Below are 12099 nucleotides of genomic sequence, written 5' to 3' on the forward strand. Positions count from 1 at the left end.
GGGACCTCGAAAGATCATCTAGTCCAGCCCCCCTGCCAGAGCAGGATCACCTACAGCAGGTCACACAGGAACACGTCCAGGTGGGTTCTGAATGTCTCCAGAGAAGGAGACTCCACAACCTCCCTGGGCAGCCTGTGCCAGACTCTGTCACGCTCACGGGGAAAAAGTTTTTCCTAATGTTTTTGTGGAACTTCCTGTGCTTGAGCTTGCACCCATTGCCCCTTGTCTTGTCACTGGACATCACGGAGAAGAGCCTGGCTCCGTCCTCCTGACACTCCCCCTTGACATATTTATAAACATGAATGAGGTCACCCCTCAGCCTCCTCCAAGCTGCAGAGCCCCAGCTCCTTCAGACTTTCCTCATCGGGGAGAAGTTCCACTCCCTCCATCATCTCCATGGCTCTGTGCTAGACTCTCTCAAACAGTTCCCCGTCTTTCTTGAACTGAGGGGCCCAGAACTGTGGAGCAGAGAACGGTCACAACACACCATTAAGGTCAGTCAGGTTCATTATATTTTCTTTTAACACACATCCAAAATGGCCTGTCAAGTTTGCCAGTGAAGTAAATGAATGACCTGCAGGAAATTTCAAGTCACGTTCATTTGAGCTACAGCAAGCAAAAAACTACTTGGGGAACTGGAGGGATTTCTTCTCACGTTGTTCTTGGAGGCACAAATCTTGAACACTCAACCTCGTTACCATCCTGTACATGCCTTCCAAATAGAGCTATGATGGTGAGCGCAACAGCCTGGATGACTCATCTCTCAGCCTGTCGAGCCAGGATAGCAACACAAACCTGAAGGAGATGAAGAAATCCAGGTTGGTCAAGGCAGCAGAAGAAGGATCACGTGAGTAAGCACTGTGTTTGACTGCATGCATGTGTGTATGCTTGGCTTTCATGTGTGTGTGCTTGGCTTTCAATGCTTGAGAGGCTGCATTCATCCTCGTGAAGGGAAAGAAGAGAAAGGACAGTAAAGTGCTTCTCGTCACCTTGTGTTGGGACCACCCTGGGAAAGGCTGGATCAGCACTTGTGTTTCTCTTTTTTGCTTTTCTGATAGCTCTCTAACCCTAACAGAGGAATAAGCCATGAAGTTCACACTGACTTCAGTGTTTCAACCTCTCTTCTTCCTGTCCTGTGGAAATTTGTCATGTTGTAGCTTGTCAGGATTAATTTCTCCATTGCCAGCAGATGTAAGTTCTCCAAACAATGTGGTGCTTTGTGCAGTATGACAATACCAGTAGGTAGGGGGTTATTCAAGGGTATGCTGTTTTCTGTCACAATGAGGTAGTATGTACAGGGCACCTTTACAGGAAGGGGTAATAACAAATCACTTCAGAGGTGGGGAGAAGAAACACTGCCCTCTGAAGAGCATGGTATAGGAGAATTAAGGGAAGAATTTATGCAAGTTTTGTATAATTCTGTCTGTAGTGTCCTTCTAAGGAGCCAAAGCTCTTTGCAGTGAGAGGAACAGTAGGCGCGTTGACATGTTATCACCAAAAGAACCTCCCTCAGACTATCAGAGGCTCTTTCCCATATGATTCCTTAAAGCAGTTCTTGTTGCTGATACCAGCTTTTTACTTCCCTGTATCTCTTTGACCTACTCAAGATGATTTGTCACATAGCATATTAGATCTGAATTCCCAAAGGCAGCTTTGAATTTCTTGAGGCTTTATTTGCCACATCCAAGCCATCTCCCCTTTTCATGATCAGTTTAGTAGTGCCTCATCACTGATGGTATTTGTTTAATATGAATTTGAATCTGATTTATTTTAAAACCCTTCAGTTTTTTTCCTTTTGACACATAGCTGCATCAGAGCAGCTGTTGGGTTAGGACAAGAGTGGGATATGGGAACTTAGCAAGAGTACAGGTAGGTCTCTTGGCTCTCAGAAAACAAGCTTTGACTGAGAATGCTCAGCTGAATATGGTCTGGTCTAGAAGGTGGTTTGACTTATAACTGGGCAGAGTTGTCAACTGAGAGATGTTGAGTCCATGAACTCTTTGCTGAGTTTTCAGTTCAAATAACAGATGGAAACAGTTGGTGGCTCTAGTGTAGAGTTTCATTGTTGGGTTCCTGAGACAAAACAGAACTGAATATAAAAGAAAAATCACTTTCTGGATTGCAAATTATAAAAAGTGAAAAATGTTGGACTGTGTCTGCAATGGCCAGCTTTTGTGCAGGGAGGCTGGTCTTCCCTGGCTGTGTCCCATACACAGTGGGAAAGTTGTATGGGTTTTGTTTCTGTCCTGGCTGTGAAGGAAGCCTGGAATTAACTCCAACAACTGGAGTTAACCTTTGCAGAAGACTTCTCCAGTCCTTTGATACTTCCTTATAATTTTATTACCACACAGGTTTTTTACTCTGTGTTTATATACCTTTTGATTAACTGTGTGTTCCGGGACAATGACTTACATAAACTGTACCCACGGTTTGCGTTCATCCTACATGGGGTCTTTTAGCTTTAGATTAAGATTTAAGATACTGTGTTGTAACAAATAGCTGGGCAGCAGCTGATTGGCAGTTGCTGTCTGTGTATGTGCTCTTAGTCCAGAGCAAGTACAAAGTAATTAAACTTATCTTAAACTTCCTTAGCAAGCCGAGCGTAAAATGATGCAATGGCTTAGGAGTTTAAGTAAGATAGCTTTCACTTACAAGGTCCAAAGGAACTCACACAAATGGGTACTGGAGCTCAGCTGATGCCCAGTAGCTTGTTGTGATGTTATACCTGGGTTACATGTTCCCCTCCTTTGAGTTTTGAAGCAGATACAACGCTGCCCATTGCTTAATGTGGTCTGCAGCCGACATCTCTTGGGGCAACCCTGCTATTGTAATGCTGTATTGTGCTCAAGCGAAAAATGTGATTCCCATGTTCCTTCTGACATTACTTCTGCACTGACACAATGGATAACATCTGCCGCATTGGCATCCCATGTAGTTTCACAAATAATGGGTAAAGCATCAGCATCTCCCATGAGAACGTGTCTCCAGAAGAGCTAGGATAGTTCCCACCATCCCCATAGTGCCAGGGTGGTCTTTCTTCTCTGAGTCCCGAAGCTTGTTGTCACCACTATCTCTGTTGCAGTGACATGGCCTTGTTTAGGAAATTGCATCTTGAAGGAATGTCAGATAAGATGGACTCCGTGAGCCAGACAGCCATCTCTTGAGCTGAATAAAAAGCCAGCTGTTAATTAGTTGATTAGGAGAAGCAGTACTGGGAGTTGCCTGGGAAAAGAAGAGGCAACGTGAGCAGCCCAGCTCTCACTCTCTCACACTCAAGACGGTGAATGAAGGCCCAGAGGTGATGGGAGGGTGGAGCACAGAGAAAAGTCCTGTTGGCTAGGAACCTGCCTGGTTCTGGATGGTGAAACTGACTCCGTGCTGGAAGGCAGTGCTGGAAAGGGTGTGTTCTACATCCTGAATGAAACCCAACCCCCTACAAGGGGGACATGTGCCCTCAAACAGCCTGAGCTCTGCACAGGGAATCAGAGAAGCAGGGGCAAAAAGGGAGATGGACTGGGGCATCTGCAGTGCCGTTCTGTGGCCGCTTCCTCAGGTTTTGCATTCTCCCATGTAGATCTAGGGAGTCCCAGAGAAAGAGGGAGATAATAGAGAAGGGAAATAAACAAACTGAAGGATCATTTCTCTAGTTTTTAAAGAAAAGAACTGCAAATGGCGTTTCCTGCTGTCTGTAGCAAGCTATTCTATGTCTCTGTATCCATTATTTAAAGTGGGAAATTACAACAATTTGTCATAGTTCTAATATTTTTACATAGGTGCTTCAAGCACTTCGGCTTGAGGATGTAACATCAGTTGGGAATGCTGGTAGTTCTGTGAATATTGTCACAGGAAAACAGAGTGAAAACTATATGAAAAAATTTTTTGTCCCCATTTACAATATACTTTATTTAAAAGAGGAGCCTGAATCTATTCTCAGTAAAAGCCCTCAACATATTCTTATAAAATCTGTCCTGCCTATGGCTGAAACCTTTCTCCTCTTAATACCAGCAGCCTCAATGGTTATTTTGTGAAGAATCCATTGTGCATCATTATGTGTGCGCTGAAATGTAAATAATGCGATAAAGGGGAGAATAAGTATTGCCTAATAATCAGTTCATTTTGTGTTGGCACAAAAAATCCTCAGACTTGGATGAAGGTCTTTGGGTTCTGCTCCATCCAGAGATAAGAACAGGTTTGATCAACATGAATTCATGCCTTCCCTGGTATCTCGCATATATTCTGAGCTTGATGTGAGTTTCTAGTACAACCCTCATCCCAAAAATATTGTTGGTCATCATAAAGCAAAATAAGATGTCAATCCCAGATGATTTGAAACCAACCAAGTTTTTTGTCAAGGTTTACAAACCTTTCTTTTTCCAGTCAAAAAAATGCTGATGAATCCAGGCTGAGTTGCGAGTCTGTGACGAGGCAAGTTTCAGAGCTCTGAGTGTTGTCAGAAGGGTTTGAACAGCCCTGCACAAATGTTCTGGGAAATCAGATGAGTATTCAGTGTCTAATTCTGCAGAGCCTGCTCAGCTTATCCAAACAAGCTTTTGGAAAGCACTTGAAAAGCAGTCTGGCACTTCCTTTTAACAGCTGAACTGAAATGTCTAAAAAAAGAAATTAAAAAAAACCAGAGAACCTGTTAAGGCCCAAGCTTTGGCCTGAAGGTTTTTCCCTTAAGCAATAGAATTACTCAAAGTGTAAAATTATTGAGTGATCTACCTTTAGTACAAGGATTACTCACAGAATCACAGAATGATTTGGGTTGGGAGGGACCACAAAACCTTAAAAACCCCCCTGTAGTGAGCAGGGACATCTGGTTAGACCAGGTCAATCCAAGCCCCGTCCAACCTCGTCTTGAACACTTCCAGGGAGAGGACTTCCACAGCTTCTCTGGGCAACCTGTGACAGGGTCTCACCACCCTCACAGAAAATAATTTCTTCCTAATATCTAACCTAAATCTACCCTCTCTCAGTTTAAAGCCTTTACCCCTTGTCCTATCCCTACATTCCCTGATAAAAAATCCCTCCCCATCTCTCCTGTAGCCCCTTCAGGCACTGGAAGGCCACTTTGTGGTCTCCCCCGAGCCTTCTCTTCTCCAGGCTGAACAGCCTCAACTCTCCAAGCCTGTCCTCATAAAGGGGCTGCACCAACCTTCTGGCCAGCACAATTGACCTGGATTTGCAAAAAATCCCTGATCACAGCAATCCTTGAATGAAACACAAAGGCGAACATCTGCAGTTCTAGTAGGACACTCTGGCAGTGATGGTGTACCTTGAAGTCAGTATAGATGTATTTGCCTTTATTGAATGTTGAGTGTAAGATCACTTTGGTCTAAGACCCTGTTTCAGATTTAGGTGCTCAGTCTCATTTTCAGGAAGGTCTATGGTGCAAATAACTATTCAAGCCCTTGGTTGCTCTGTCATCTGTTAGGAAGAAATCTGGATTTACCACCACCTTGCAACTAGAAGAGTTGTCTGGGGAAACTACCCCTTGCAGAATTCAGTCCCAAATGTGTACGAGAAATTGGTCTCCCATGCACATTTGTAGCCTGATGCAGCATGGTTTGATCTCTTCTCTGGACGAGTTCAATGGGGTGTGAACCTGTTTAGCATACACAACTGCTCTCACTGGTGGGATGTGTTCCTGTTTTTCTGAAGTCTCATGCAAATGTGTCTGTGTCGGGGCTCTCTGCTGACTACACCCCTGTTTGTTGCAGTGATCCCATACCACATCACCGTCACCACAGGCACGGAATACGACTCCAGCACTGACAGCCGAGTGTACATCATCATCATGGGTCCTCAGAAAGTGCAAACGGAGAGGCTGTGGCTGGATCTCCCAGAAGGAAAAGACGAGTTTGCAGATGGCTCTGTAGAGAAATTCTCTGTTTGGGGCCTAGATGTTGGGGAGATCAAAAAAGTGGAGGTAATTTGCGAATGCAGCATGAGTACTGGGGGCATGTAAAATATGTGGCCAAAGAAAGCACATGCTCCTACTATTCTTACCAATGAAGGAAAGGCACCTGGGTCTAAAAGGAGCGTAAGCAGAGATGGGCTAATGAGATTTCACGTGTGTCTGAACCTGGAAATAAGTGCTCCTTGCATGTCACAGAATCAGAATCCTTGGGAGACGGAAGATGATTTAGAATTCTAAAGAAGTTGTAACGTATCCTGGATTTATCCCATCTCTGGTGCTGTTTTTCCTTAGTCAAGCCCAGTTATTGACAGATGCAATGAAGATTCCTCAGGATGCAGTTCTCTATCAGTCTTTTTCCTCATTGATTTTTCTGCTACTTCGTTGGGTTTCATAAATTGTGCCTGCAGTAAGAAACACATCTTGTATAATTTTCTGCTAAACATGAAAATTGCTTTTACAGCTTGGAGGACCCAGGCCTGGAGAAGAAAATTAATCATCGTTCATAAGTAACATACACAAACAGATTTCCTTACAGGAGCCATTTTTTCTACTATGGCTCAGGGAGACAGAATTTGCATAGACTTTCCATCACTGAGCTTAAACTTCACATGAATCTTCCAGCATGTTTGTGTACATCATTCTTGTTTCATACAGCAGTTCCATCTCCTGAAAGCCTGCTCCAGCCTCCAAGAACTGAAAGCCACAACTGCAAGAGCCTATTTAATTTTATTTTTACCTCAAGCCCTGTGTTGCAGTAAACCTAGCTCTTGGTGCACATGCTTATGTGTTCAGAGGGAGACAAGTGAAAGAAATATAAAGAGAGAAATCCTACTAACCGAAAAACTATTTGCAGTTGGATATCCTGTTGTAGCAGCCAATAGACCAAGGTGCTCCCATTAGCTTTCATTCAAGTGATGGATTCTGGCACCTTGAGAAGTCCCCTTACTAGATTTGAGTTTATTATCAAGTTATTTTCTTAATACACTCTGAGTGCTTGGATGTTAGGAGTGTCAGTGGCACTTTCTCTCTAGCCATCTCTAGGTTAAACTTTGAAAGTGAAACAAGTATGTAAATCCCTCTCTTTCAGACAGTGTGCACATGGAAACCACCATGGGCTAGGATAGGGAGAAACAAAAAAGACAATGTAACCCCTCAGTGTCAGAGACATGGAGTTGCATGAAGAAAGAAATAGAAAAAGGTTACTGGAAAAGAGACGGGAAGTAAGGTGAGGAATGGGCAAAGAATAGGAGAAAACACTTGGAAATATACGGAAGCAAGGAGAAGAAATAATTTGAAAAGGATTAAAAATGTGAAAGAAGAGAAATGGTTGCAATGAAGAAGATGTAACATATAGCTTTCAAGCTGGGTAGTATTCCTCTGTACTCTTTCACCCTTGTCCTCAGTGATCTCACCAGTTTGCTATCCCAGCTTCTGCTCATTTTTCCTTTTTAGTTCTTAACCCCAGAGCTCGTGGCTGGAGAAGCCACCTGCTCCTGAATTTCTGCCTTCCTTCAGGGAGTGCCCTCTGCTTGGAAGGTCTCTTCTTGTTGATCCACGTCCCAGAGATGACATCGATGTGCCAGTCTGCCATGGTTGCCATGGAATCAGTCCATATTTTCTTTGTGGAAAATTGCAGTGTTCAGGGATGTTGCAGAAAATTGCTAGTTATCTACTCAGGAAAAGTGAGGAACAGGTCGTTCTCAAATTTGGCATTTGGCTGCTTCTGGAAGAAGGCAAGAAGTTCGGAATATGAGTTACCATGTGAAAATAGCATAGCATGGGGATTAAGTTTCCAGAAGCCCTCTGTGTAACCGAGGCAGCAGACTGTAGGATTTAGTAGGATCCTAAGATGTGCAGCATGATGCCACTTCTAGTTTGGTATTATTCTCCTGATGCAAATATACTCTGATGAAAGCAGAAGCAGTGGAACATGAAGTAATTTGAAAGGGTCCCATTTATATCTGTCCTGTAAGCCTCCAGATGTAATATTTCCCACTGGTGTGCTTTAATAGACAGGCTGACATGAAAATAAATAATACAAGTTATTTGGTATAGGCGCTTTATAGTGTGTTCTTAAAACAAGTTTTAATATTTCTTCTAATGAACAAAACTATCCCTGTTCCTAAACTGCTGCCGCTGCAAAGACACACACGTATGTCCAGAGAAGTCCTTTATTTGGCTGCGTTTCTAAACCGCTTCTGATTCAGAGCCTTTCGACATCATAAGCACAAAATAAAGCCAAGGACATATAAATGTTGCAAGTCAACTATCCCACAAGGTCAGTAGAAATGAGTTACAAAGGTTTTCAGAGAGCCCAAGGACATATCTGACTTTGAAGTTCTATCATTTTAATTTAGTTTAAACATCTCAGCCCCCCAAAGTTGCAATGATAGTTGTATGCAGGTCCAGGCTACACTGCTGGTATGGCCATGGCTTTGGCTCGTTTACTGATTTGGCATGGTCTATCTAAAGATTTGCTTGGAGTGGAAAGACAAACTCCAGTGCTTTCCTCTAAAAGTCCAGCCGCAAGCAAGACTCAGCACTGGATGAATTTATTCCAGACTTTACAACGTTATTGTTTGAGCCTTTGGAAATCTGCTCGTATATAGGTTCTGCATGTGCAGGATGCTTTCTTCTGGCCGATCACTAATACCAAAGGAGTTAAAGGTTGCTGCAAATATCTAGTACCTGGCAATGCTATGAACTGACTCTTAAAGACAGAGCTATAATGAACCCAAAAGAGCAGCAGACTTTAATGGACTCATTGGGATTTTCCCTCTGGCTGCTTTGTCCCTTGTCAAGACTCTGGGCTGGGTCTGCCACCAAAAGCTGACAGATACTCAAACAGGAAGGAAAAGGGAATAAGGCAGAAAGTTAGTGACTGGAAAATTAAAACAGCCTTAATAAAACAGTAATAGTACTAATAGGGAAACAATGAAAATAATAGAATATATACAAATATATAAGGAAAGATATTGAACCTGGCTTTCCCCAACCTGACAGCAATTCCCACAGATGCTGCAGAGCTGGTGGCACCAGGGCAGCCCCAGCCTCAGGAGCAGAGGGGAGCTGGATTTGGGAACTCGGGGTTAGGATCGAAGGCAGAAGATCAGATGGAATCCTACTTAGATGCTGGCCATTGAAGAAGAGGTTTAACCCTTGTGATGCCTCAGTTTTATACCGATATATATATGGAATGGAATGGAATGGAATGGAATGGAATGGAATGGAATGGAATGGAATACTCTTGTTGGTCACTTGTTCTGTCCTTCCCTGGAGGCACAACATTTTACTTCCTTGTGACCCCTTTTACTTGCTGGCACCCCCAGCACAGCACAGAAAAGCCAGCAGTGGCCTTGGTCACTGTAGGAATAAGTATCAGCAAGAGCCTTTCTGCCTCCCAGTCCCAGACAGTGACTGTAACATCAGGTGTTATCACTGCCAGTAGCACACACTGTCTGCAAAAAACATGCTGCTGACTTCAGAAAGTGCAGCTTCTCAGAAGAGATTGAGCTGAAAAGTAAAAATTACTGAACAGAATTTGTTCTGTTTAGCTCAAACCAAGACATCCCTGCTTCACTGCAGAGCCCTTGCCCTGAACTTACCCCCCTGCCTCGTCCGTGCCAACCTGCAACAGGTCTCAGGAGGCTTGTGGGCAGACTCTTAGTGAGGCTTTGGGTTTGGAGAAGGGCAGCCAGGCTGGCAGAGAGGGAATGGGAAGGCGAGTGTGATTATTCCCATTCACCTCACACTCCAGGAATCTGAGAATTAATGCATCCATTGTAGACTTGAATTTCCCTGGTGGTTAACTCTAATTTTCTGCAGCTGCACTGACATTAGTGTAGTAATAATACTCCTAATAGCAGTGATGGCTGAGACAGTCAAATAAAAAAGATCACTTGGTTTTCTTTTGAGGGGAAAAAAAAGGCATCGTGGATATATCACTCTAGACGTACAGGTTATTAAAAAATATTTTTGAGCAATCTTAAATATCGTAATAATTTAAAGCAAAAAAAGTGAGAGCTAATGCCCTAACTTTCCTAACAACAACACAAACAACACTTGCCCTGAAAATAATGAACTGTAGGTAGTTCTTTTTTTCAACTTTTTATGTACAGATAGCTCATTGGAATGACTGACTGAGTTTTGCACATCAGCTGGGATGCATAATTATGCTTATAAGTCTGCCCGGGGATGAATTGCCCACATTCTTCAAGAGGGACACATGCAGTTTCTTGGAGACATTTGCACCTCTTGGAGACATTTGCACCATCAGCACCCTTTTGCTGGTGGTATACCAGTAAGAACATTGCTTGTTGCTCTTTATGGCCCTGGCCAGACTCAGCTCCAGGTGAGCTTTGGCATTCCTAACCTCATCCTTGTACCCTTGGGCCGTGTCTCTGCATTCCTCCAGGTCCCCCGTCTTTGCTGCTACCTCTAGCATTCTTCCTTTTTCAATTTAAATCTTGTAAGGACCCCTTCGTTCATCCATGTACGCTTTCTGACACTCTTGTGTGACTTCCTGCTCTCTTGGATGTACCACTCTTGAGTTTGGAGGATGTGGTCCTTGCAAATCAATCAGCCACAGATGTAACCTCCATCTGTTGGCTTCTGTACAAACACAAAGGTTTTTCAGTTTAGGGAGATGAGAAGCAGAGAAATGGCCTGATACATATAGTTGGCTTAGATGGGGTTTTGTGAGGGAAAGATTGATTGAATAGGGCATGTGGGCATTTGCCTAGATACGTCTTCCATCTTGGCTGTGAAGCCTTGAATAGTCACTTCTAAGTGTTGCTAAAGCAGTGGAAGGGGTTGGAAAGGTGAAGAAATGGGTCTGCAGAGATCGGAAAACTAGTAGGTGGAGGTCAATGGAGCAGATGTAGGCAGTAAGAGAGTGGGCATGTTTTCATGTAGGTCAGTGCTGTCTACCTATTTAATGTCCTCTGTGCTGTGTCCTGCCTTCTCTCATGCTCGTTAGCAGATGATGTGAGCTTCCTTGCACACATCAGCTACCACGTACACTGTTGTCTTGCCTGTTGGGCAGCAATGGCATGAACTGTATCACAGCTCCCTCTGATCCACTGTGGAAGTGATTTGGATGATGGTGTATGTAGTCAACACTCCCAGTTCCTCATCACTGGTTAAAACACCCAATGAGGGTCTCTTCTGTGAAGAAATCCCCTTTAACCAGCCTTTGTGTTCTCACTGACTCTCACAGGTGGGGCATGATGGTGCTACCCCAGAGAGCTGCTGGCTAGTGGAAGAGCTCACCATTGTCGTGCCCACAAAAGGCGTCATGTATAACTTTGCCTGTAAATGCTGGCTGGCCAGAGACAAAGGTGATGGTCTCACCTCACGACAGCTCAACATCCTGGATGCAGACTGTGTTAACATCGGCCTGAAGGTAGGCTCTAGGCTCCTCATCCTGGATCTTTAGCTGCTGGATAGACCTGTGCTGATGTAGGTTGTGTGTCAGCAGTTCTCGTACTTTGACTTCAGCATGTGATTTGAGCCTCTTCTCTGCAAAGGGTTTAACTGTTAATTCTTTAGCAAAATCTTTAGGAATGGTTTAGCCTAGTTACCATTGAGAGCACCATCTAATAATGCCGGCTGGATGCAGCTATGGCATGGGCAGAAGGGCAGAGCAGGTAGGACACGATTCAGCAGCGTGTCCTCATTTTGTCACCACATCTGGAGCAAACACCACGTGGTACACACAGAGTGAGGGAGCTGCAAGAAGAACACCTTGGTGCAATCTAGTGGTGACTAGCATCGTGGGTTTTTTTGAGGAGACATTTTTGACTCATCAGATTGGAGTTGTGGGGATATTTTAATCTCGGCACAGCGTGGTTATACATCAACTTTTCTAATACAGGACAGGGAAACTAAATTCAGTTCAAAACTAATAAAAGATGGAATTTGCTGAAACATGGAAACCCTCATAAGCTTGATCTTTGAAATGAGTGATTAAAGTTGAATAAGCAATGAAAAAACTATACAGTCTTTTCATCCATACATATGAAATTTGAAGTAATGTGTGCTGTGCCATATTTCAACAAAGTGCAAATTGGGAAGCTGAGTTGTGCTGATTTTGGATGTCAGATTTATAACAGAAGCAACAGTCTGTATGAATGGCATAATAATACTGTGTTTAATACCTCTATGGCAATTTAGAATCT

The 12099-nt window shown here is 43.6% G+C and overlaps 1 protein-coding gene across 1 annotated transcript in view; it reads left to right on the top strand.

Annotated features, from left to right (window-relative positions):
• LOC104272427 (lipoxygenase homology domain-containing protein 1-like) overlaps positions 1–11324 on the top strand; it is a gene marked incomplete at both ends in the record, with an annotated part of 65769 nt that extends 54445 nt beyond the window's left edge. Inside the window, 3 exons of the mRNA XM_009867414.1 lie at positions 724–847; positions 5721–5929; positions 11139–11324. Coding sequence (XP_009865716.1) covers positions 724–847; positions 5721–5929; positions 11139–11324 — 519 coding nt within the window. The remainder of the gene's footprint in view (positions 1–723; positions 848–5720; positions 5930–11138) is intronic.
• Positions 11325–12099: the final 775 nt, after the last annotated feature.

The sequence above is a fragment of the Apaloderma vittatum genome, unplaced genomic scaffold (assembly GCF_000703405.1).
Source record: "Apaloderma vittatum isolate BGI_N311 unplaced genomic scaffold, ASM70340v1 scaffold6114, whole genome shotgun sequence".
NCBI lineage: Eukaryota > Metazoa > Chordata > Aves > Trogoniformes > Trogonidae > Apaloderma > Apaloderma vittatum.